The following is a 26,326-nucleotide window of genomic DNA, read 5'->3' as shown; positions in this document are numbered from 1 at the left end:
CTAGTCCATGTCTTGTACTGTGGCACTGTAGCCCAGGGAACTGCTACAGTTTAACTGCAGAAACACATCCAAGCTATGTCCATCACTTCTTATAAATGTCTACACCCCTCCTTCTTGTCCATCCAGAATATTCGAGACAACTCTGAATACAATGCAGTCCAGTAAAACTCCTTCACTATGACCTCACTGCTAAAACGCATCATTGAATCAACACCTCTAAAAACAAAGTGTGTTGTATTGGATTGCATTAGACTATACAGGTGTACCTAATAAAGAGGCCACAAAATGTATTTTTGTTCATGCATTTTCCAATATAACATAAAATATATAACAACACAACAGGAGGGGTATTGGCAACAGCAGCTTAATGATCTGGAGACAGCTGATACACATATAGTACAAATAAAATATACAGGTGAAGTAAACAGGAATGCAGGGACAGAAATTACTGTGAAAAGTTAAGAGTGAGAAATAAGCACACCAGTCACTGGTGAAATAGTTTTATAATAATAAATAACAATATAATTATATTTTGTACTTATTCTATAATTTGTTTACCAGCTGTTGTTACGTTGTGAGACTTCTTGGGGTCTGCTCTGGATTCTGAATCACTTTAATCAAAACTGTGCTTCAATTTGCACTTTTAAAAAATGTTGCTTGTTGCACTTATTTGTTGCATTTCTTAGTTCCTGCATAACAACAACAAAATAAATACAATGATTACAATTTTAATTTACATCTCTTGTGTCTTGACAGCAATGTGTAAAACTCAGGATATAAAACATTTTACCTATAAGATAAATGTAAACATTTCTCATGAATTAACTAACTATTGGTCGTATAATAATCATAAAAGCCATATAGTACGTGGTGCAATCTTTGCAGAACTACATTAAGCTTACTCATCTGTGCGATGCACCACTGTTTGGGCAATGGATTATTCTTCTACTACTGCTGACTTAAATAAACCTATAGACTTGATATTATTTTATATATAGTTCAGGTTTCACCTCCCCAAAATACTTAACATATACAATAGTATAGAATACAATAGAATAATGTTAGATGTATCATATTGACAGATGTCTCTAATCAGACACCATTGCATTCTATGGTAATATTCAGTTTTGTTCAAAACTAATTCAGCAATACTACCATCACCATTAAAAACACAGCGGAGATTGGCTGAATCAGTTTAACTGCAACTTATTTAGATATCACAGCTCAAAATGTCCTCTACCCAATGACACATACAAATAGTTTTAGTATTTGGCATTTACTGTTTAAACTGGCAAAGCACCATTATCATTTAGCACCACTGATATTACTCATAGCTTAACCCCTTAAATCCAGTTGTCGCGAATTTACATCACACAGCTTCCATTCAGACTGCAGCCGAAATAGCATATGTATTCCCCTTGTGCCTATTTGTGCATATTCCATACGTACCTAGAAACCTTTTTCAAGCACTGGTTTCTCGTTAATGCCTTTTGTTGCTAATTTGCATCATACCGACATCACACCTGATTTTATATCTATTCTATGCTCTTACAAATTAACAGTATCCACTTAATTTAGCATCAGCTTGAAAGCAAATGAAAGACAAATAATTAATTTTCTTACATAATTGTGAATAAATTCAGCTGTCAGCTGTTTCCTTATACCCACCAAATGTCTTGAAGAAAATGGTGGATGTTTAACACTTGCATCTCACATTAGGTGTCTGTCACGGTTGTCTTTACAGAAAAGACAAACTTACATCTTCTTGTCTTTTCCTCTCTGCAGCTTCACTTTGGATGCACCGTACTTGGGTCTCAGCGGGTTCAAGATGTGGTTGTTCCAACGAAACTTCACCTCTGTCACATCACCCATGTCCACCTCAGCATCAATCAGTCGCTCATAGTTCCTTCCAGGCCTCAGTGTACCCCTGGAGAAATGTCACAGCAGATCAAAATCAAAGCACACTTCACAAAATGTAGCAATGCTATCTGTCTCCTTTAATGGCTCTGACAGTGCAGTCGTAGCTCCATTACTGTAACAGATTTGGGTGGTGATGTCTTGCAGTAATATAATACCTCTTGCAATAAGTGTCCTCTAAAGACTTTGTACTTTATTTAGTTACTATATACACATACTATGCAGTAACTCTGTTTCTGTAAACATACGAAGTAAGCCACATATTAGAGCCCTTTGTCATTCAGCTGCTCCCTCCCACACAGCGTGGAGGAACCATCTGGTGGCTGTTAGTGAAACTGCAGTTTAAAAATGCCTCCGCTCGTGGCACATCATGCAGAGATACTGTAAAAGAGGAGATGAAAGGTAGCCAGTCCATTGGCTGAGGAGTCAAAGGATCTGCTACTGACCAGATCTGTCATTAAGGGAGCAAGGAGTAAGATCACCAAGGAAAAGCACAAGGAGGCAGGTCCTCTTCTGCAAGTTTCCCTCAGTCAGTAATGTCACATAGACTAAAACCCCATGGTGTGTTCTACAGGACAATATTATAATGTTCTTACTCATATATCTTGTACTCCTTGGTGCTGTCTTTGTCTCCAACGAATGCTACATACATGAAGCCTGGGTTAGGCCAGCTGGGACCATTCAAGGTTACCGTCACTTTGTAGCTGTAACCTAGAAGTTGCAAGAAATAGTAAGCAGTAACACTATTTCACCATAGCATCACATTATAAGATCTTGATAGATGCACAATCTTCCATGATTGAGGATTATCAAAGAACACAGAGAGGAAATATCTTCCAGTCTACCTTTCTACAAATTGTTGTAGGTGAAAACCTTGAGAATCTACAACATAATGCAAGCTGACATTGAACTAAGCTCTTTCATTCTCCTGCCTACCCTGCATTATCTCAGCACAAAACAAACTAGTTTCACAATTATGGCTCTAAAACTGTGAGATGCCATGTTTTTTTGGCCTATTCTGGCGGACATTCCCTTTATTCTCAGTGTAAAATACAATATTTAAAGATAGTTTCTGCATTAAAATGATAAGTGTATTTTATTTTCACAATATTCGTATACTGAAAGTATGTGATCTTTAGTTTGTTACTTACTACAAAGATTCTTTCAGGTCTGATCGAAACACTTTACCCGTAGTTGCTCCTGAGGTGTGTGACCTCTGACATATATATATATATATATATATATATATATATACTCAAAGATCTAAGACTTTCTCTATGTACACAAAAGGCCTATTTCTCTCAAATATTGTTCACAAATCTGTCAAAATCTGTGTCAGTGAGCACTTCTTTGCCGAGATAATCCATCCACCTCACAGGTGTGGCATATTAAGATTCTGATCAGACAGCATGGGGATTGCACAGGTGTGCCTTAGGCTGGCCACAATAAAAATATATATAAATATATATATATATATATATATATATATATATATGGATAAAATGGAAGCTAAATGAATAAATAAATAACAGGCTCCTTTACTTAAAGCAAAACTACATCGTGGAGTACACTATTTTTCAAAAATTATCTTTACAAATCTTGTACAACCTTACATTTAAAAAATATCAGTAAAAAGATTGCCAACAGACCTTGACTTTCATTTCACGGAATCTAAATATGTGAAAACACTGAGGTTAATTCAGTTAGCCTACAGATGGGCTGCATCTCAGAAACTGGCCCGTGATTTAATTAAAACCTTTTCCTAAAATCACAGAGGCTGCAGGGCTTGTTGTATGAACAAGACAGGATGAAATCTAAAAATACTTTATCAAGTGCATTAATAGACTACTTCTCATCATTAACACTAAGTACAGATGTGGTGTGTAGTCCACGTATTTAGCGTAACCTCGAGTTAACCACGAACAAAACCTGCTCAGAGCAGTTTAGAGATGCAGCGTAAATTACCATGGCAACAGACCTCGGTTAACACCTATCCACCTTTCGTATTACGCGTTAATCTGGAAATTACACCCGATGTCACAAAGTTACTCCTGAAGTTACCTGGATAAACCAGTTACCTCGCTTCGTAGTACAGGCCACAGATGCCCTTGATTTCAACCTTTCTTGGATAACAATGACCTGGATGACTGAGAATCATCACAGACATAATACCCCACTAGCTATTGCTCTGTATTACTCTGTATCACCATTCCTCTTATAGACTGGAAAAAGGTCAAGGATTATCCCAGAACTCAGGATCATGTTGAACAATTTAGCATAAACTGGTAAGAAGATACAAGCTGGATTCTTAATGTATTCATTCAAGACTTTATCTACACCAGCAGCCTTACCACTCTTGAGGCTCGCTATACCTTTTTCGATTTCCTCCTCTGTGAAATCAGCATGTAATGCCCCAGTAGCAATTTTAGTCATCCCTTTGGGGTTCAATATCCGCCAGGCCTTTGAAGTGCTCACAGAAGTCTTTTTAAATGTACAGAACATTCTTTATGCTTATTATGAGCCAGTATATCCCAGTATGGCTTCATTTTCCTGAGCTCACTGTTAAATGTCTTTCTATGAACTCTCCATGCCATAATAAATTCTCTTTCTATTCATATATATATATATATAAAACATGTCCTACAACCTTTGTAAGTCACACTTTTATTTTCTTTCAGGACAGGAAGGGCAGTATACTTACGGCTAAAGGGCTTTGTACTGCCTGTGTTGAGGAAGTACTTCGTCATCAAAATGCCATCAGTCACAGTGAACTTGTCAGCCTGGTGGCCCATCAGAGGACATTTGTTGTCTGCACATGGAAAACACTTTCCCTGTGAAGACAAGGACACAGTGAAGTGTGAAGAATGAGCTCACCCTGTTATGGAGTGTTAGTTCTCCTGTCAATAGTCAGGGCAAAGTGACTCCTAAAAGACATTTTCCCTATACTTATATAAAATATGACAGATTGCCATCTTATTAATATGAAGATGGAGACTGGGGTTGGTTTTGCAATATGTTACTGTGTGGGAAAAGTTTCACTTTGTGGCTGTCATCTATGGCTGCAGGAATAGCACTAGGGAGCTTTTACGAGGTGAACGACAAGGAGGTGTTGTAATCTCTCAACAGATAGTCATATGAGGTCATACTCTGCGCTCCCGGGCGTCCTTTGATCTGGACATGTGTCCAGAGCAGGGATAAACACACCAACAGCTGCAGATACAAGCTGTGCCCATGGAAGACATGAGGGAAGCCCATATACATTGCAACAAAAATCCAATCTTGCCAAATCGACTACTAAAACAAAAGAAATGGTTCACAGCCATATCAGTGTCATACAGCAACAGGTGGCAGTCCCATTCACATGCTCAGATAGTGGAGATATGTGCCCCTTCTTCTTCTCCAGCCCAGATCTGATAGTCTTGAGTCACTTTTTAAAGTGGATCTTTCACATAGAGCTTAACTATGGCAAACTTTTACATGCTTTTGACCAATTGCAAACTATCTTTCTATCTGCTGAGAAGCTTTCATATTAGCTGTGTTGCACCATCCAATTGTATGTAATCTTGTTCTATTGGAGTATGAGGTGGCATGGTTTGAAGTCAGTCGTGAGACAGGAGTCGACTGTAAAAATACATACATACTAATTAAATAAACTAACCGACCGAGCCAGTTAGCAAGCAAGCAACTTGGCTTGCTACTGTGACTGGCTAGTGCTAGCTATGTTAGCTAGTTAGCTTGCCAGACACAGTAGCTCTCCAACTAGCCCTGCATGTAGTCGCTACATCACCACAACGGCACACAAATGAATTTCCCTGAGCCACTTTCTGGTCCGACCAGGCCTTTTACACACATCTGACAGATCGAGTTAGGCAACTAGTTAATTGGCAGATAAAGAGTTCAACATATAAATTGTGGTGCATTGTTATAAATCTAGATTTAAAAAAAAAATTTGTTCCACTTCAACCAGTTACAACATTACAAAGTTATATATAAAGTAGGATTTTTAATACAGGACTTTAACTTGTAATAGTGTATTTACATTTTGGTACTGCTACTTTTATTTAAACCTGCATAGCAGAGTTTTTGTCTCCCCCTTCTGACAGCAAGAGTGATTACACAACACTGTGGACGTGATTATGACGTAAAGGCTCTGCCACACTGAGCTGCTGCTGTCACTACAGTCTCTGCCCCTTCAGCTCTGGCAAACAAATCATTGCCGGGTGGCATGAAACACAACACTACCAGTTCGCTAGCGCGGTAATATTGCAACAGACTCCAGATTTGAATACTCTGGTATACTGCTAATACACAGAGATTTACATGCCACTGATAAGCTTAATGAGCATCGAACTTGCTTGGCGACGGCTTGAATGGAAATGACATATGACAGATAAGGTCAAAGTAAAATGTAAAAGAGAAATCAATGTTTAAAGGGGTAATATGTAGTTTTCAGCGGCCAATAGTGGTTTATAAGTTAGACCACAGTAAGTAAGGTTACTGTAGTGAAAAACATTAGTTCTTCCACTGTGTTGTTGTCCTGTGCCCATCTTGCATTATTGTATACTATGTGGGTCGTGTAAGTTACAGCGACTGAGATGATGGAGAAGCTGTATACATGAGTATCGATAAAACCAGAATAAATTTAAAATGAATGTTACAAACCAAACAGCGGTGGCTCAGCGATAACCTAGCTGGCTGCCCCTGCCCTGTATCACTATAGGGTTGCATATACAAATCGCTCCACGTTTGCTTTGTACTGTTTACAACATTACTTGCATGCTAAATCTACACTTTAACATAATAGTGGTGGTACACAGGGTAGTAATATGGCAGTCATTATGTTACAACTACAGGCTAATATTTTGTACCGGATAACTTTAGCAAATCCTGTTGGCGTAAGCCGGTGAGCTTGTTGTTGACTTTGTTTTCAACTGACATAAAGTCATTCTTGTTTAGCCTGAGGGGCTCCAGCACATAAAACTTTATTGTTGTTTTTTATCTTTATCTTTTTTTATCTAAACGTGGAGTTTATGTTGTAGCCTATGTTGTGCTGGGAGCCGGTTGTTTTGTGGTGTTAGTGGACTGCATTTCGTTAGCTGCAGTTTTAGTCGGAGAGAGGCTAAGGAGCACACACAGGGCTACATCCCGATTCGGTACCTTTACATTAAAAGCAGAATAGTGGCTGTTCCAAGCAACAGAGTAAACAGATTTGTGGTTCATTTCTAAATGAGGCTACAGCTCATTGACAAAAAGTCAGTAAAAAAGTAAATTATTAATAAGTAATTTCATTGAAAAACTACATATAGCCCCTTTAAGACAACCACTTAGAAATTAAACATTGAACACTGTTTATGTTTGATCCTATAATGGCTAAATATTCCAGGTCAACTAATAACTAATTAATTATTTAAAAAGACTTTAAACATGCATCAACCAAAGTTGATATTTAAGTTTGTAGAATGTGCAATGTCTCATTTTGTTTGCTTGGGCAGGCACTAGTGAAACTTTAACGCTCTTAGTTGAACCAAAGACTTACAGCAGCAAAACTGTCCTTGTCAGAGCAGGGGAATGCTACAAAGCCTTGGGGTTTGACCACACTCTCGCTGTAGTACTGGTAGGCTCGGACGTGGTTGCAGGCATCAAACTTCTTTGTACCTGGCAAAAGATTGGAACAAGTGATAACAGGGAAGTGGAGAAGAAATGAGAGGAGCATGGTGTTAAAACAGGGTATGGTAAGAAGGAATAAGTGATGAGGTGTGAATTCAGATTTAAATCTTGAATTTCAGATAGCTAAGTTTATACTCATGACCTTCTGACCAGGGTCGGGTCAGAATGATAGTAGAGTGACAAGAAACGTTTGGAGGTTTTGAAGACTGAGAAGCTGTCATTTGAAGTGGAGAATTATATTTAAAACAAGCAGGAATTGCCATACTGTCACTTTGAAAATCAACACTGATTTGCACAGCAATGTTTAAGTTACAGTTTTGAAAGTAAGCACCAGTAAAACAAAAATAGGAAGAATCTTAGAATGAGAATGTGAGACAGAGTGGTAGTGTCAGTGAGAGGCAGACATAGAAAGAGGTCAAGGCTTCTGTTGTTTTCTCTTCCAGTACAGGACTAACAAAAGGAGCTCCAAGGCCTTCAGCTGTGCAGCCCTGACTCCTACTCTCTTTCTCTTATCAATAGGATCAAAGGTGGCCGATTCAGCTATGCCAAAAACACCCCCTCTAGACACAGGGATGGCACCAGTACTGCCACTTGAGCCTGCTACTCAGACTGGTCCACAAGGAATAACTCCACCTGGGGTGTTGACAATTTTTCCATTGGGACAACTCCAATATATTTCACAGGGGCACTGCATTGGAAGTTGCATGGGTGAGGAAATAAGATGTGTCATTGTGTTGTGTTTTGAAAGCATGCCTATAGACTTGACGACACTAGACATAGAGTGTGGAGAGCATAGTATATCAAAGGTGACACAATGAGCTTTTAAGTTTACAGATATAGTTTAGTCTCTTAATTTGTTACTTCTCAACCAACACAGACAGGAAAAGGATGGACAAAAACAAACTTGAAATTTAGTTTGATGTAATGGCTGGTTGATACATTGCATGCCAAAAACAATTTGCATATTAATTTGCTGACAGATTCCTTTGGTTGAGGTCTGAGAAAGATTATGGTCTTGGTTAAAGTAAAATTGACAGTGTCTCGAAGCAGGAGACACAACATGTTTTAGGATGCTGATGTCTAGAGGTGTGGACTAGAGTCAGACTTGACTTGCAACTCAACTTTGACTTTAACATCAATGACTCATGACTTCACTTAGACTTGAGCCTTTTGACTCGAGCTGACTTGACACTCCCCATGCCCAAATATAAATTATGATATAAAAAAACTGTGCAGCTCATCAACATAGCACTGTACTATTAATTAAATTTTAATCTCAATTACAACTTTGGCTACCACCCAGGGTGCAAACTACGTGGGAGCAAAGCTCCTCATAATAAGACATGCACTCTCTAAAATATTGACAGTATGCTTTTTTGCCATTATTTTCTATATTTCTGCATCGCATGGATGTTTAAAATCAGGAGCGTCTGGCTTCCTCCAGCCAAAGGGAACAACCACCGACCGTCAGAAGCACAACCTGCCGCTCCGCGGTTTCCTCTCCCTGGCCCTGTACTCCCCAGCACCCCAATGGGAACTACAATGGGATGTGTAATATGATTGACGTGCTGTGAACAATGTTACGCATAATCCATGCACAACAGCTAAGGGCTCTCCGCAGCGTCACATAACTTTCAAAATTCCTCCATCTCATGGAGAAAAGAAAGGTCAGGTCGAAACAGTGTAGACTACCGCAGCTGTTGCATGAAGCGTAATTGTAACAAAATGGCTACATATAGTAATAAAATAAATAAGATTAATAACAATAATAATAATTAAAGTTGCAAGCAGCGTTGGGCGGGCCCTCACACGTGTAGTGCATCGAGGTGTGAAGCGGAGTGTGTAAATCATCCAAAAACGACCATAAAATTCAAAATGGGCGACTTCCTGTTGGATTCAGGGCATCGCTCCAAGAGGCTTTTTGGTACGTCTGGACATGATACATGTGCCACAGAAATTTCATACATGTAGGTGAAACATGCGGTGGGGGCTGCTTGGTTAAAGGTCACTTCCTGTTGCCACCAGGTGGCGCCATGTCTGTGGGTAAATGTCAGCATGTACATGTGTTCAGGGCGGGACTCTTATTAAATGTGTAAAATCTGGTACAGATCTGAGCATGTACAGTCAAGTTACAACAACTTCCTGTGTCATGGCGAAGAGTGGAACTTTGCCGCCACACCACCCCCCAGCCATTAACTGCAAACTCACAAGTTTTACAACATGGCTTCATCAATATGTTAGGCCTTTCTGGGACAGTTCTGAAGTTGATATGTCCAACCTGCTAGGAGTAGTACATTACAGCGTAAAATGTGTCATTCCCTGTTGTCAGCAAGTGGCGCTATGACTTTGAGTGAATATTGGCATATGGATGTGTTTATTTATGACTCAAAACTCAAAGTTTAGGACTTCGGACTCAACTTGAGACTTACTTGTGACTTGTAAAATGAGGACTTGGTCCCACATGTGCTAATGTCAGTCTTCAGTATCAAAGTCCTACACTTTGTACATCCGCCATCCACCCTGGCCACGTCCCTACATCTTGAGTGTGTTAACTGATGCCACTAAACCTAGTTCAGGCAGTGATTAGTAGTACAGTGTATAAATGTATTTTCTAGGAGACAGGCTGTAAATCTTACTGCTGAATCAGTAATAGCTGAATGCATGTAGGCCTGGGGCTGATTGTGAAAGTATCAGGCATGTTTGTTATATAATAATAATAATAATAATCATTATTATCATCATATGTAGCTACAATTATGCTTCAACAGCTGTTTGCGACCTGACCTTTCTTTTCTCCAGGAAAGGGAAGAATTTAGAAAAGTTGCGTGACGCTGCAAATCAAACAGTAGTTGATCCATGCTGATGTCGTGATGTGCTGGCTGCCCTGCCTTGCATCAGGCTAATTTAAACAAATCGCCCCACATTTGCTTTGTACCGTCACATAATTTCTTGCAGGCTAAAATTAACACTTTGACATAATACCGGTGGTACATACTATAGTATATAGTATGGGTTGTGTTAGCTGGTGAAGTAATGTGGAAAGCATAACGTTACAACTGTATTTTGCACAGGATAACGTTAGCAACTGGCATTAGCCGATGAGCTCATTCCAGCCTATCTGATGTTGTTTTCACTCGACATCATCTGATTCTCCTTTGGCATGATGTGCTTCAGCATAAAACTTTTTTGGTTTTTATCTTACTGGAGTTTATGTTGAAGTTTGTGTTTTGTAAAAGCAGAATAGTGCTTTAACACTTTTTTTTAGCTACAGCCCATTGACAAAAAGGAAGTAAAGAAGTGTTTTGTTTAATAAGTAATTTCATTGAAAAACTATATATAGCCCCTTTAATCAAATAATTAGTTATACCAGTTGACACTGCCAACAAATAATCTGTTACTCAGTAACGGGTTACTGTAATAGCGGTAATATTACTTTTCCCAGTAACTAGTAGTGTAACGGATTACTATTTCCAAAACCGTAATATTATTACAGTTACTAATCCAAGTAACGCTATGTTACTGCGTTACTGAATGCACCATCCTGACGCAGGTCAGCGGCACTGGAACTTGAGTCAGCTGTTAGCCATAAAGCTAAATGAAGAATGGAGATGAAGGTGTTCTTTCGACAGCTGTAGGTATCACCATTATTGTGTCACAGTCTAAGTTTATCTCAGCAAGTGGCGTTAAGAAACAATATATGATTTGTAAAAAACATTCTGCTTGCTGCTGTTAGTATTAGTTAAAAAGTAACTTTTTACAATTCATGAGTAACTTGCCCACTGGTTGTCGACCATTAAATTAACCTCCAGTTTTCTTGATTAATAATTGATTGATCAGTTTGTAGGTCATTTTTTTGATTGATCAGTTTGTAGGTAATTTTTTAAAGTCTAATTATTTAATTCCAGCTTCTTAAATTTAAATATTTTCTGGTTTCTTTCCTCAGTAAACTGAATATCTTTGGGTTGTGGACAAAACAAGACATTTAATGATGTTATCATTTGTTTGGCAAAATAAATGTGACTACACCAAAATCGTCATTGTGATCATTGCGTTTCCACACCCTCCCAGTAGGCATCCAGGTTAATAGGATTCCCTTTGTTGGCGGAGCAGCCGGGCATCAGCTCTCCTCCATTGGGGTAGAAGTCAATGTGGCCCACAGATTGTGATATCCCCAGACCTGAAAGGATGGAAACAAAATTCACTTTTCGCATAGAGACATCAGATTCTTTCAAATTTGACCAAAATTCCTCCTGAGTTCCAAACTCAATTAGGCAACTTTAAAAAATACCATGCAAATGGTTCATTTTTTTCCATCAAGAATTGTCACATACTTAAACGAATACTACTTATAGGTAAAGTGTACAACTCATTTGGACAAGAGTTTTTGAAAGTGCAATGAAGACATTATCTTTTACTTCAATCTCATTCATTGTGATCAACAGTGATATCTACCAAGTTTGGATTTGAAAGGAAGTCCATCACTGTGAATGACATCCACAAAGTTGGCGTCGCTGGTGTCCAGACGCACAGAGGCATCAGTGTCCTGGAAGTAAGGTTCAGTTGGGTCCAGTCCTGAGTAGAGAAAGAACGGTGTGAAATCTCTGAGGAGTCAAAGGAATTTCAATGTGGAAACGTAAATCAAATAATGGACTACAACAAAGACGAGCATCCTTTATCCAAAACTAAGATATTGTAGATTCACCTGCCAAAATAAGAGTATTTAAAACAATAGATTAGGTATTGGCAGATTGAGTAAATGTTTATCTGTTAGTGTAGATTGACGTGTGGTTTTACATATTGGTATTGGTTGGGTCAGTGTCAATCAGTGTCAAGTTCCTAATAAATTCAAAATCAAATTTAATATAAATGCTACAAGCAGCGTTGGAACGGCCCTTGCACCCTGATGTGCATCGGGGCATGGTGCGGTGCACGTCAGCCGACACAGCTATGAAATGTCACTTCCTGTGTTCCCTATGTGGCAATGGAGAAAACCAGCAAATTCTACATTATGTCCTTAATAATAATAACAATAATAATACATTTTATTTATAGTCGCCTTTCTGAACACTCAAGGTCACCTCACAAAACATAATAAAACAGTACAGCAATAATCGATAAAATTAAAACAACTGGAAACAAAGATTGAGAAAGAGTGATCACGTGGGATATGCCAGTTTAAAAAGATGTGTTTTCAGGCGGGATTTAAAAATGTAAAGTGAGTCAATGTTGCGGATGTCTGGTGGAAGAGAGTTCCAGAGACGAGGGGCAGAGCAGCTGAAGGCTCTGGACCCCATGGTGGTCAAACGAGCAGGAGGTACAGTGAGGTTAATAGAAGAAGAAGTGGGTATGGGTGGGTGTGTTAATATGAAGGAGGTCAGTGAGGTTCAGAGGAGTGAGGTTATGAATCGCCTTGAAGGTCAGGAGCGGAGTTTTGAAATCAATGCGGTATTTAACTGGAAGCCAATGAAGCTGCTGAAGGACAGGAGTAATGTGATTAATAGAAGGGGGTCTGGTGATGATATGGGCAGCAGAGTTTAATTTATGTATGGATTTGAGAGGAAGACCAACGAGAAGAGAATTACAATAATCAATGCAGGATGTGACCAGTGTGTGAACGAGAATGGCTGTACTAGTGGGTGAGAGAGACGGTCGGAGGCGATTTATGTTACGTAAATGGAAGTATGCAGACTGAGTGACATTATTAATGTGAGCTTGAAATGAAAGTGTGCTGTCGGGGATCACACCCAGACTCTTGACCTGAGGGGAGGGGGAAACTGTGGAGTTGTCAATGGTAAGAGAAAAACTGTCTAATTTAGTCAAAGTGGATTTGGTGCCAATGAGGAGAATGTCTGTTCTGCGTCGGTGACGACACTATGGGAACGCCTCTGGGCGTGGCAGGGCTGAAATCATGAATGAAACTACTCCAATCCTATTGCCATTGCTAGAACAGTAGCATGTGACGGCGTAACTGGAGGCATATATAAGCACGCCAGCACACCGGACACAGCTCTTTGCTATGAAGCAAGGCACTCCAGGCGGGGTGAGGTGTGGCGGATCGACGCAGTGTCTCGTTCCCCTTCTCGGGGAACAAGGGTTACATACGTAACCCGAGACGTTCCCCTTCGAGGGAACTCTAACTGCGTGGGTGACGACACTATGGGAACGAGAATACCCACTATGCCACGCCGAAGCCTCCGCCTGCCCCCCCAGCGTGCAGTAACCCATAGGCACGACTAAGAGGAGAGCGCACGGGTGCCGGGTGCAGAAGGAAGGTCCAGACTGTAAAACCGGATGAAAGTGTGAGGAGTGGCCCAGCCAGCTGCTTCACACAAATCCTGGAGCGAAGCCCCTGCGAGGAGGGCCCTAGAGTGCCTCGAGTAGAGTGCACCCTTACAGCCATAGGTGAAGGTAACCCGCGCACCTGATAGGCCAGGGAAATAGTCTGAACAATCCAGTTGCTGATCGTGTGTGTAGAAGCAGGAGCCCAGCCTTGGGGGACCCGAAACACACCAGCAACTGGTTTGCTTTCCTCCACCGGGAGGACCTCAGACTGTAAATACTCAGCGCTTTGACCGGGCAGAGCAGATGAAGTCTCCCGTCCTCCGCCGTCACATGAGGTGGGGGATGATAGCGAGGAGAAGGGCATCTTAAGGGTCAGGTGCTTGGCCTCAGCCGACTCCAGGGGTTCGAAGGGGGCCTCAGCCAGCGCTTCGAGAACCACTGCCAGGTCCCAAGTGGGAACCCTGGAACGAGTCACGGGTCTCATCCTCCGGGCTCCACGGAGGAAGCGCACGACCAGTGGAAGCCTCCCCAGAGGCCCATCCCTCAGAGGGGCGTGGAACGCTGCCATGGCAGCCACATACACCTTGAGTGTGAATGGGGAAAGGCCAGCAGAGAAACGGTCCTGGAGGAACTCCAGTACCATAGTCACCGGGCAGGTAACTGCGTCCACCACCTGTTCTCTACACCAGGTGGCAAACACATTCCACTTCAGGTCGTACGTCCTTCTCGTGGACGGGGCTCTGGAGCTGAGCAGCGTCTCGACTGTTCCCGCCGTCAGGCCCGCCTCAAGGAACTGGGCCCCCTCAGGGGCCAGACCCACAGTCTCCACAGGGCGGGGCAAGGGTGAAAGACCTGGCCCTCCGCCTGAGACAGCAGGTCCCTGCCTCAGCCCCTGTGTCGACAGCAGGTCTGCTCCCTGATTCTGGGTCCCCGGGATATACGTCGCTCTGAGAGACAGCAGTCTCTGGAGGAGGATCTGATGTGCCAACTTGCATAATGGGCGCGAGCGCAGACCCCCCTGGTGATTCAAATAGGCCACCACTGCCGTGTTGTCGGTCCTGACAAGGATGTGGCGACTGCGGAGAGCGGGCAGAAAACTCCTCAGAGCTTTGAAAACTGCCATTTCCAGGAAATTTATGTGCCAAGAGAAATGATGCTCCTGCCAGGAGTGAGGCATCTGTCAAAATAATTGTTCGCCGACATGACGCTCCCAACATGGGACCCTGGGACAGGAATCAAGGTTTCCTCCATACTGACAGGGAACGAAGGCACCTGCTCGTAACCCATATCAGACTGAACAGATTTCCCCCTCTGGGAGAATCCCTTAGATTTTAACCACCACTGCAGGGCTCTCATGTGCAGCAGGCCAGATGGGATTACGCTGGACGCTGCCGCCATGAGACCCAACAACCTCTGAAAGTGTTTCACAGTGATGGTGCGGCCTAGCTTCACTCTGGTCACTGAGGACAAAATGGACGCATGCAGGCGACAGGTGGGCCCGCATCGTCATTGAGTCCCACACCACCCCTAGGAACGTAGTCCGTTGGGCGGGCGTCAGCACGCTCTTCTTCGTTGAGCCGCAGCCCCAAACGCTGAAGGTGGGCGAGGACGACATCTCGATGCCGAACCGCTAACTCCCGAGACTGAGCCAAAATGAGCCAGTCGTCGATGTAGTTCAGTATGCGGACGCCTTGGAGCCTCATCGGGGCCAGAGCTGCATCCATGCATTTGGTGAACATGCGAGGAGAGAATGCTAGGCCGAACGGAAGAACACGATACTGGTACGCCGCGCCCCCGAAGGCGAACTTCAGGAACTTCCTGTGAGAGGGATGGATGGAGATGTGGAAATATGCGTCTCGCAGATCTATCGTGACAAACCAATCTTCTTGGATTGGATGTGGCTGACGATGGGGGGGATGGTGAGCATCTTGAACCCGAATCTCCTCAGAGATTGGTTCAGGGACTGCAGATCTAAAATCGGACGCAATCCTCCGTCCTTTTTGGGAACTATGAAGTACCGGCTGTAGAACCCGGACTCCTTGACTGGCGGGGAAATGAGTTCTATGGCCCCTTTCTCCAGCAGAGAGCGAACTTCTTGCTCAGGACCTCTTCCCCCGACCCCGGCGAGTCTGAAGAACGGTCCTCAGATCCGTTGTCTCGGGGGGCTGTGTGGCGAGAGCGCCGCCTCGAGTCCCGGGTGCGCTGAGGGGGACCACGAGAAGCGACACTCTGCCTCTGGCGATAGGAGCTGGACGACGGCTGGGACCGTCTCTCTGCAGCCGTCACCATCCTGGACCCAGACCGACGTGGGAGATACTGCTGGCCTCCCCTTGCGTCCTGGCATGCTGAAACCTGCTGACGACAGCGTCCACTGCCTCGCCAAACAGGCCAGAGGTCGCGTCGAGCAGGAAGGTCTTCTCCCTCTCCTGGATGCCCGACAGGTTGAGCCACAGGTGCCGCTCCGTGGCCACCAGCGCCGACATGGAGCGGCCAATGGCGCGGGCCGTCTCCTTTGTGACTTGGAGTGACAAATCCGTGGCTCTGCGGAGCTCAGCGATGTCCTCAGAGGGGCCCCCTCCCGAGTCCATGTCCTTCAGCAGGTCGGCCTGGTATGCCTGCAAAACCACCATTGTGTGCAGGCTCGCACCAGCCCAGCCCGCCGCCATGTACGCCTTGCCCACCAGAGCAGATGTCACGCGACATGGCTTGGTAGGCAGCGCCAGCTCTCTAAGGGACAACGCAAGACCGGGCGAGAGATAGCTGGCCAAAGCATCCTCAAACCGGGGCATTGTCCCATAGCCGAAACCCTTAACCCCCGTAACGTCGCTGTAAACACGGAGCGGGGGAGTAGTCAGACGTGCTGAGAAGGGCTTGACCCAGGATTTGCACAACTCGTCATGCAAATCTGGGAAAAAAGGCAGAGACCGGCGCAGAGACCGGCGCAGAGACCGGTGCGGAGGTGGCGCGTGGCGCCGAAGGAAGCGCTCATCCGGCTTACTGGCAGCCTGTGCGTCTGGCACAGCCTGCGGCCAATCGAGCTGGAGCTTGCTCACTGCCCGTGTCACCACCTCCAAGAGCTCGTCATAGCTGGGCGCTGACTGATGACGTTGATCCGGCTCCCGGAAGTCTTCCTCCTCCATAATGCTGAGCACATACAGCTCCTCTGAACCGCACAGCCGCAGCCTCTCCAGGCTCATACCTCGAGCGGGAGAAGCCATAAAACGACTCCCGAACGGGGAAGAGGGGAGTCGGAGCCAGCAGACGAGGAACGGGAAAAAGCCTCGGCAGTCCCGATGCCCTCGGAGATGTCGCGCTGGGAGCCCCATGACCGAAGCTGCCGCACCGCCTCAGCGACCGCCAGGCCCGAGAGCTGCCTGGGCATGCAGCATCCCCAGACAGGAAACATACAGGGCATGAGTGTCCCCAGCCGTGATGTAGCGCGGGCATGGAAAAACACACTGCCTGAACTGCTGACCAGCCATCTCCTCTGCTTCTCCTTCCAGGTAAAACTTCCTCTCGTGGTTGCTTTTCTAGTAGTCTCGAACATGCCAGAGTGCCTGCTGAATAGAAAAAAGCTAATGTGTCTTGCTTCATAGCAAACAGCTGTGTCCGGTGTGCCGGCGTGCTTATATACGCCTCCAGTTACGCCGTCGCACGCTACCGTTCTAGCAACGCCAATAGGATTGGAGTAGTTTCATCCATGATTTCAGCCCTGCCACGCCCAGAGGCGTTCCCATAGTGTTGTCACCGACGCAGTTCGAGTTCCCTCGAAGGGGAACCTCGGTTTTGTCACTGTTCAGTTTGAGGAAGTTGCAAGAGAACCAGGATTTGATTTCCGGCAATCAGAGAGGGAGGTGGGTGGGAGGGATGTGGTAGGTTTGGCAGACAGGTAGAGCTGGGTGTCATCCGTATAGCAGTGGAAATGGATGTTAAATTTACGAAAGTTTTCTTTTAAAGGCGTTCCAGGCGACGACCTTTTACCTTGAGCTGGCGTAGTTCTGATGTAAACCATGGGGCAGAATGGGTGAAGGAAACAGTTCCGGGTTTTTAAAGGAGCCAGAGAATTTAAAATGTTTTGAAAGCCATTGTTGTAATGAAAAACCAGATCATCGGGGTTGGAAAAACAGTTTATACTGGGGAGGCAGTCAATTTCACTAGAGAGAGTGTTAAATTAATGTCCTTAATATTTCTGACAAAGTGGCAGTTTTATTTTGGACAGTGTTAAGTTGACATTGAAAAGAATGTGATCAGAAATGGGGAGGCCGCAGTGCAACCATGAGGAGTGACACCAGAGCAGCAAACCAAGTCCAAAACATGACCTTTGGAGTAAGTGGGAAAGTGAATATGTTGCTCCAATCCAAAACTGTCCAGGCAAGATGTAAATTCCCTTGTGGATTGTCCATATGTATATTAAAGTCCCCCCCAGCAAGTCCCCATGTACATCAAGAGTGGACTACACTGAGAAAATTGGAGGTAAATCAAATAATGATTGTCATTCGGAGATTACTTCCTGTTTCCAGTAAGTCGCACTGTGACTATAACTGAATATTGGCATGTAGATGTGTTCAGGGCAGGACTGTTATCAAGCATGTAAAGATTGGTACAGATGTTAGCATGTATAGATAAGTTACAGCAACTTCCTGTGTCATGGCAAAGTAAACTAGAGTTGAGTGACTAGAGTGACCATTATAAACTGCGAGTACTGCGGCAGGTTTACCTGTGATACGTGTGATGCCAGTGATCCTGCTTCCAACGTCTCCTGCAGCGTGAGCTCCGATGCTGTGTCCGATAATATGGAACTTATCAGCTGTCTGCTTGTAGTTACCCTGCAACATGCAACATGTTCCATTCAAAGATTCTGTGTCTACCACTCTATCGTACATACAACATACCGTATGTCCACTGGGTGTGAGAATATCCTCTCGCTTTCCAGTTGTGTTTGTCTTTGGCCTTTCCACCCTGTTGGGTCTATTTTGAGCTTCTGTGATTACACTGATACTCAGCTGTTTGGAAGCAGTAATTTTACAATTAAACATGAATTCTGTATATGGGCATGTGTGTATTCATTCTGTGCTCCATCAGTTTTGACCATCCTTTTTTAAATCTGTCTCCAACTTTAAGGAAGTACAATTCTACTTAACCAACATTTATGGAAATACATTTGTATGCTCTTGTATTAGATAAGAATAAATTGTAGTTATCAGTTTTGTCTTTCTGTGCATAATACAGAGATGTGTTGAGGATGTTTTAACATATCTCAGCACAAATACTTGAAGCAGGGTGAACTGCTAGCCTAGCTCTATCAAAAGTTCATAAAAATACTGTACAAGAAATCAGACAGCAACAAAGACATTTCCCAAATTGCCCATTCAATTTTTTCAATTGTCACATTCTGCCTGTCGGCTATGTTAAGCACTCTGAGTTATTTGATCAGTTCAGTGTCTGTTATTTAGTCTGTTGTGTTTTGGGGTTCAGTCCTATCTGTTGTCTTTGGTCCAGTCTGTTAGTGTTTATTTTGAGCGCTGCCTGATTTGTTATCCATTTGGTTATTATCATTCCATGTTAATCTGTCTTGTTCAGCTATCTTAGTCCGTTGTTGAGTTTGTGTGTGTTGTTCTGTCGTCTGCTTGTTCTGTGTGGTGGTTCTGGTCTGATCTGTCCTGTTGATATCTCGGTGTCTGCCTTAGTTCTTGTTCAGTTCTGTTCCTGTCTCATGTAATAGTTTCTGTACCATCATGCTTGGGTTCTGACTGTTTGCTAGGTGTCCATTTATGTTCTCTGACAGTTTCTTTGTTAATCTGATTTTTATCATTCTGCTTTAGTCTCTGTGTAGCCTTGTTTTTTATTTTATTCATCCGCATGTTTAAGTTTACTTAGTATCTGTTTTGTCTCTTATCTTAGTTCCTAGTCCTGTGCCTTAGTTCATGTCGTGTTTACTTCTGGTCTGTGTACTTCTGTGTTGTTTTGCCCATGTCTGCTCTGAGATCTGTTTAATCCCAGCTTCAGTCTGTTTTCCCTGTTGGTTGTAGTTATTGGTGATCTGTCTGCTTGTGTCTGTATTAGTTTGTCATTTACTTCTCTGATATGTTTAGTGTTCAGTAACTTGTGTTGTGTCTGTTCCCCCCCAGTAATCTGCATGCTTGCCAGTCTCTCTGTTTTCCCCTGCTGTCTCTCTGCCTGCCTGTCTCGTAAGTCCTGATCCCGGTCACCTGTGTTGCTCCCGCCCTGCACGTTAGTCCCTGTGTATAAATGTTTGGTGTTTCTCTTCATTCCCTGTCCGGTCATTGTAGTGTGTTTCATGTTTTTGCAGATTGTGAGTAACCTGTATCTGTGGGATTTTGGATTACCTGCGTGTTATGGACTTGCTCTGCACCATTCTGTGTTCGCCCTGTGTTGCAGTAAGTTATTAAATCCCTGAACTGAATCTCAGCTCTAGTGTCTAGTTTGGGCTCTCACTCCTGCTACTCATTCATCCTGAAAACCCTGCTGCTCCTACTAGTATATATTGCCACATGTAGATATCTTCCTGTATTGATGCTTTATTGATGCTGGCATGTTGGTCCTCAAATGTAAGTTGCTTTGGAGAAAAGTGTCTGCCAAAAGAGTAAATGTAAATATAGTTGTGACCTACACCTACTAAGACGAGACGTGCACATTTGATGTCTGAAGGCCATTAATTTAGCATAAAAAGATTAATATAATATTACCTCACTCAACTCCTACCACAAAACTTACCCTTCTTTCGACCCAGAAATATTTGTGTTGCAAAATATAAAATTAAGGGAGTTATTGAGCTCTAAAATGTCCTTCAGTGTAACTGTCCCGATTAAAATTCTAACGGCAACAGTGTTTTTAAAGTGTAGATATTCATCCAAAAAATATAAATGAACACCCATGGCATAATTGTGTTAAATGTGACAGTGTGTGACATCAAAAAGAAGATCCAGTGAAGTCCCTCTATCTATGGGCTGAAGTGAGGAAATCTCCCTTAAATATATGATGTAACTTTTGTGACAAAAATGCTTGTCCTTCAGTACAACATAGAAAACATACTTTTAATGTTATTTTATAAAAAGCTATATCAAATATGAAGAGTAATCTTCTAGAAGATACCTATAATATTAAGGTCAATACTTTATATAGGTGGCCAAGGAAATAAAAGGAGAAGGCTACACTGACAGAAAAAAGACAACGCAGATCCAGTTGCTAGGGAATAAAGACTAGCCAGAAGAAAAGCAAGTGTTGTGTTCATAGTTTTATGCTTCGGTCAGCACCAAAAAAGTACATTAACACTTAACAATAAGTTGCACTATTACACTGTTAAGGTTTATTGCACTGCAGTTAAGGTATAACTGATCGATTAGTTAATATTACATTAGGTAGGTAGATTTATCATTTCACAATATAACAGGTTATATAGTGAAATTGAGTTTTCAACTCCCTTCTGCTACATGGCAGACAATAAGCATTAATATTGAAGCAATTATAAAATTGGTCAACAGAATTAAACTATATTCAACGGAGCAGTGCGAAGGATGAATTAACTTAAATCTGATTATTATTAAATTGGATTATGAATTATATTAATAGCTACTTCACATTTGAAGTAGCTACCTGTCATTCAGGGTAACAAAATATTGTCATAGTATAACACTAGTATTTTATATTAAAATACAATAACTTTGTTTTATTGACTCCGAGAGATGAAAGCAACTCTCAAAGAATGGAGTGAAAAATACTTTTCATTGGTTTTTTTTTTTTGCATTTCTTTCAGTGTAAGACAAAAAAAATTGAGTTGTACTCATGATGATGATACTAATTATTTTTTTTCAAATACATTTAGCATTATACTGAATGACATTTGCAGGGTACATCAATCACAATAAAAATTAACTTTTAGTTTTATTCTTGAATATAACTAATATAAGGGCATAGGTGAAACTCCAAAGAACATAAAGGCTTTTTGGGGATTTGTAATTGCTTTTTATTTTTTTGCTACTTTGAAAACCTTGTGTCTTTGACCCATTTACCATGAGGAATGTGATCATAGATGCCACCTGAGCAGACACCACCCTGGCGTTACTGGCAGCCTGGGCATACTGAGTCCTTACACCTTTCTTCCACTCCACAGCAATGCAGTTCACATTCTCCTTCGTCAACATAACCTAGACACAGCAACAAATTAGATAAGAGTCTGCCAGATGAGTAAATGTATATTACATATTTTGTCATATCCTGGTGACAAAAAAGTGTCATGTCTCCTGGTTGGAGCTGCTGTAGTCAAAATAACCATATTTTTCACCTCAGTAAACATTTTTCTAATGAGTTTATGGTCTCAGTCGCTAGTTTCATATCATATTTATCAAACAAAAAAAGACAAGAAAAATAACTGGAAAATAATTTAGAATAAATAAGCTTACATTTAAGAGACACCCTTTCCACTAACCACAATGAAAAAACAGAAGACAAATCCACAATACTAAAATTCAGCTTGAAAACATAACACATCATATCATTTTTAGTACATCAACTTAAGTATGATAAATTTGAAAATGGCCAAAAAAAAAAGGGAAATATTTGGCTAATCAACTTCAGTGCAAAAAAGAAAATGATATTATTCCATCAATAAATGCTCCGTACTATAGCGCCTTTCTAGTCTTTTCGACCACTCAAAGTGCTTTTACACTACATCTGCATTCACACACATTCATACACTGAGCCTAAGTGCTCAAATGGAAACTAGCATTCACACTCATTAACACACGCCGCGGAACAGCCGCCAGGGGCAAATCGGGGTTCAGTATCTTGCCCAAGGACACTTCGACACGCAACCAGGGGGAGCCAGGGATTGAACCGCCGACCTCCCGATTAACGGCCAACCCGCTCTACCTCCTGAGCCACAGCCGCCCCATAATTAACACTATAGGTATAATCATACAAGACTGAAATAAAATGAAATAAACAAAACCTTCCACAGCAATCTATACTTATCAAGCAAGAAACTAAAGCTGATGATACACAGAGCAACTTTTAGAGCAATGGTGCTGGGCAACATTGCCGTCAGTGGTAATGAGTAAAGATTACTACCGTATCCGTACCCCTTCCCCCACCATTCCGCCAACTGCCCCGCACCACCACTATCCGTTCAAAACATGGTCGGACTTGCCACTAGCAACAATGCCCAGCAACATTGCTCAAAAAGTTGCCCCGTGTATCATCAGCTTAAAACTATCAGAAATGGAATCTTTTCTGAATAACCTGAATTTACCCCTACTCTCACAAGAACAAGCAGCCACACACAAAGCACCACTCAATCCCCAATAACTTAGCAAAGCTGTCAATGCCAAATAATAATTCAGCTGGACATGACCAATTTCCTGCTGAATACTACAAACATTTCCAGCACATAATATCACCACTATCCTGTAAAAGAAAAAAATACATCCACAATCCTTCAGCACATGAACACAGCAGCAATTTCAGTCTTATTAAAAGACCCAACCCATGCCTCGAATTACCGTCCTGTCCCTAATTAATACTGATCTAAAATGATCACTAAAGTACTCACTAATAGTAATTGCCAAAGACAATACTAACATTCAACATTATCAATCTATCCCAACAAAAACAAAATAAAACAATAGTATCACTGGATGCAGAAATAAAGTAAAGTAAATTGGGAATTCTTATTCAACATCCTTCTCAAATTTGGCTTTGGAGTTGTTCATACATTGGATTCAAACTTTGTAAACTGTGCCTACTGTATGACCACAAATGGCATTACTTCATAGGCCTTTACTCTTCAACACGGAACCACACAAGGACGTCCACTCAATTCAAATTCGCTTTATTGGCATGAATGTGTAACAATATTGCCAAAGCAACATACAAACTACACAAGAACAATCAACCGTGTGTGTGTATGTGTGTGTATGTATGTGTGTGTATGTATGTATGTATGTATGTATGTAAATTAATAAATAAAAATCTTTATCAAATGTAAAAATAAAACAATTACTAAAATATCAAAATAATAATTTGAAAATCTGTACAATTATTTATCAATCTGAGGTTCCACTGGTTGTCCTCACTTCATGGCATGAGGAGACATATTTTGCAGCAATAATTTTACATTTGGGCATTTCTCCCAGTAAATAGGGGAGTTTCTGTGTGTCGAATTCAGGGTATATTTGGGAAATGTTTGCAAAGTGTTTTTGTCTTAGTGTTTTATATTTAGGGCATGAGGTTAGAAAGTGCAGCTCTGTCTCTACCTGTCCCCTGTCACTCTGGGAGCAGAGTCTCTCCACTTGTGGTAGCCAGCTCTGTCTGTGGCGACCCTTTTCTATGGCCAGGCTGTGTCCACTCAGTCTGTCTGGTGTCAACATTTTCTTAGTTTAGGACATTTTATTGTACTCAGGTAATTTGCCAGTGTGAATTCTCTTTAGGGTCAGATAACATTGGAATTTACTTTGTGTTTTGGTTGTTTCTTTCCAGTATCCAATATATTTTTCTTTCTGCTTGCTGATAATTTGGTTTGGTCTGCTTGAGTTGGTGTTGCTGTCCTGAGGCTGTTGGGGACATTACCTATAACCTGCCTACGTAACACGTATCATCTGCTGCGCCTAGCCGCACGTGAGAGAGAACTAACACCGGCAGCTGCTTCGCCATTCATCATAAACTTTGGCTTTAAAACTTCATAAAACAATACCCAAACAAAGACATGCTGAACGCAAATAGGTTAGTAACCTGTGGTGAGTAAACATGTTTAGCTCAGCATTGGCCATCTAATGTTAGCTTGCTTCTTGCTTCAGCTACGACCTACGGGAGGTTTTCTCCAAATGTCGTTTGTTATGAAATGATGAATGAGCGTTTGTAATCAGCATTCGTAATAACCACGAGAGACTTGAGACTTGACTTGGCTCAAAGACTTGTGAGCATCTCTGTATAATGCACAGCAGTATAGGGCAGGTAGTAAAAATATTATGATATATGATAAATTGTCTTTAAATGGTGACGTTAGTCTCACAATATTTTTTTTTTCTCAACATGTCAGATATGTGGGAGAAATTCTGAATGTGCAGAAAGTTTTGAACATGAGCAGGAAACCTGCTAAAACACAGGACCTATTAAAGTCCTGGCCCCCCACTAATTAAGTGTCCATCCAAGACAGTCTCTGGGTTCACACAGTTTCTGGGAGGAACATTAACTTATTAATTAAATACAATTACTATTCACATGGCTTTTTTGTTCCCTGGAAAAGTAATCTGATGTTTGTCATTCAGTTATGTGCTTTAAATGTTTTAATAACAATAGTAACAATAATAATAATCAACAATATTCAGGGAAAATAGCCTACATTTTTTTTGATGGGGGTCGGTAAGATACCTGGATGGATAAGGAGGCGCTGGACCATAAAAGGTTGAGAACCACTGTGCTAGACCAAACTTCCACTATCCCTCATTAGTCGAATCTTAGCAGTAAAAATGAAAACTCTACCACAAATTAACTACCTCTTTTCAATGCTTCCTGTTACCCCTACAAAAAATGGTTCCAATTACTCAATTCCCTAACCACCCAATTCTACGGGAAAAACTAAGAAACAAGAATCAAACACTACAACAGAAGAAATCCATGGGTGGCTTAGAAGCACTAAACTACTCTCTAGCAAATCAACTACAATATATCACAAGTATAGCAACCCATGGATAGAACTATGACTTTAAATTTCAGACTTGCCCTTTCTAAATAAAACTATCAAACAACGTCCCTGCTTCAAGGACAGTTATTTCCACAACCCTGACGGCCTGGTGGAAAGCCAACGATATCAGTCCTTCACTTGCACCGAGTAAACACACTCCCATCTGGTATAATCCTAACTTGTGATAACACACTCTTTTTCCCTGAACGGCAACAAAAAGGCATTACTCACCTCATCCACCTCCAAAACAACCTACCAACCAACATCTGAGACATTAACAGAAATATGTAATTGTAAGCCATAAATTTTAACATCTAATATAAAAAAAGAGTTAATTACAAAACTATATGAAACCTTATCACATTTAGGTGACACAGCAAGAATACCAAAATCAACCATGTAATCAACCATCACAAAATGGGAATTGGACCATCATTACCAACTCTGACTTCTGTACACAAATCTGCAATAATCGATGACTGCCAGTACAAACTTGCAACTCATACAGTAACTTGCATAAAAAATTCAAAATGCACTGCACCGACAGTTACTTGCATGCCACACACATTTTGGTCCACAATTACACATACTCCTATCTGCTGAGTCCCACTTCTTCTGTTTATTGACCATAATTAGGACAATAATTAATTTTTTTTCCTGCAAAGTAACCTCAAGTTTGGGGACCTAAACATACTCGAAAACTCACCAAACTTTGTACAAAATTCAGGAGTGGCAAAAAGCAGCCCCTGGACTAAGTTTCAC

The 26,326-nt window shown here is 41.9% G+C and overlaps 1 protein-coding gene across 1 annotated transcript in view; it reads right to left on the bottom strand.

The window, feature by feature from the left end:
- The window catches only part of LOC123984463 (inactive pancreatic lipase-related protein 1-like), a gene marked incomplete at its 5' end in the record, with an annotated part of 49,653 nt that overhangs the window by 567 nt on the left and 22,760 nt on the right, over window positions 1-26,326 (bottom strand). Inside the window, 8 exons of the mRNA XM_046071375.1 lie at window positions 1,760-1,927; window positions 2,514-2,628; window positions 4,619-4,748; window positions 7,454-7,572; window positions 11,645-11,761; window positions 12,037-12,156; window positions 18,584-18,692; window positions 21,897-22,031. Of these exons, the coding sequence (XP_045927331.1) occupies window positions 1,760-1,927; window positions 2,514-2,628; window positions 4,619-4,748; window positions 7,454-7,572; window positions 11,645-11,761; window positions 12,037-12,156; window positions 18,584-18,692; window positions 21,897-22,031 (1,013 nt within the window). The remainder of the gene's footprint in view (window positions 1-1,759; window positions 1,928-2,513; window positions 2,629-4,618; window positions 4,749-7,453; window positions 7,573-11,644; window positions 11,762-12,036; window positions 12,157-18,583; window positions 18,693-21,896; window positions 22,032-26,326) is intronic.

This window comes from Micropterus dolomieu, linkage group LG15 (genome assembly GCF_021292245.1).
Source record: "Micropterus dolomieu isolate WLL.071019.BEF.003 ecotype Adirondacks linkage group LG15, ASM2129224v1, whole genome shotgun sequence".
In the NCBI taxonomy this organism is placed as follows: domain Eukaryota; kingdom Metazoa; phylum Chordata; class Actinopteri; order Centrarchiformes; family Centrarchidae; genus Micropterus; species Micropterus dolomieu.
The sequence above is the reverse complement of the archived record's forward strand: the minus strand, read 5'-3'. Positions and strand labels throughout refer to the sequence as shown.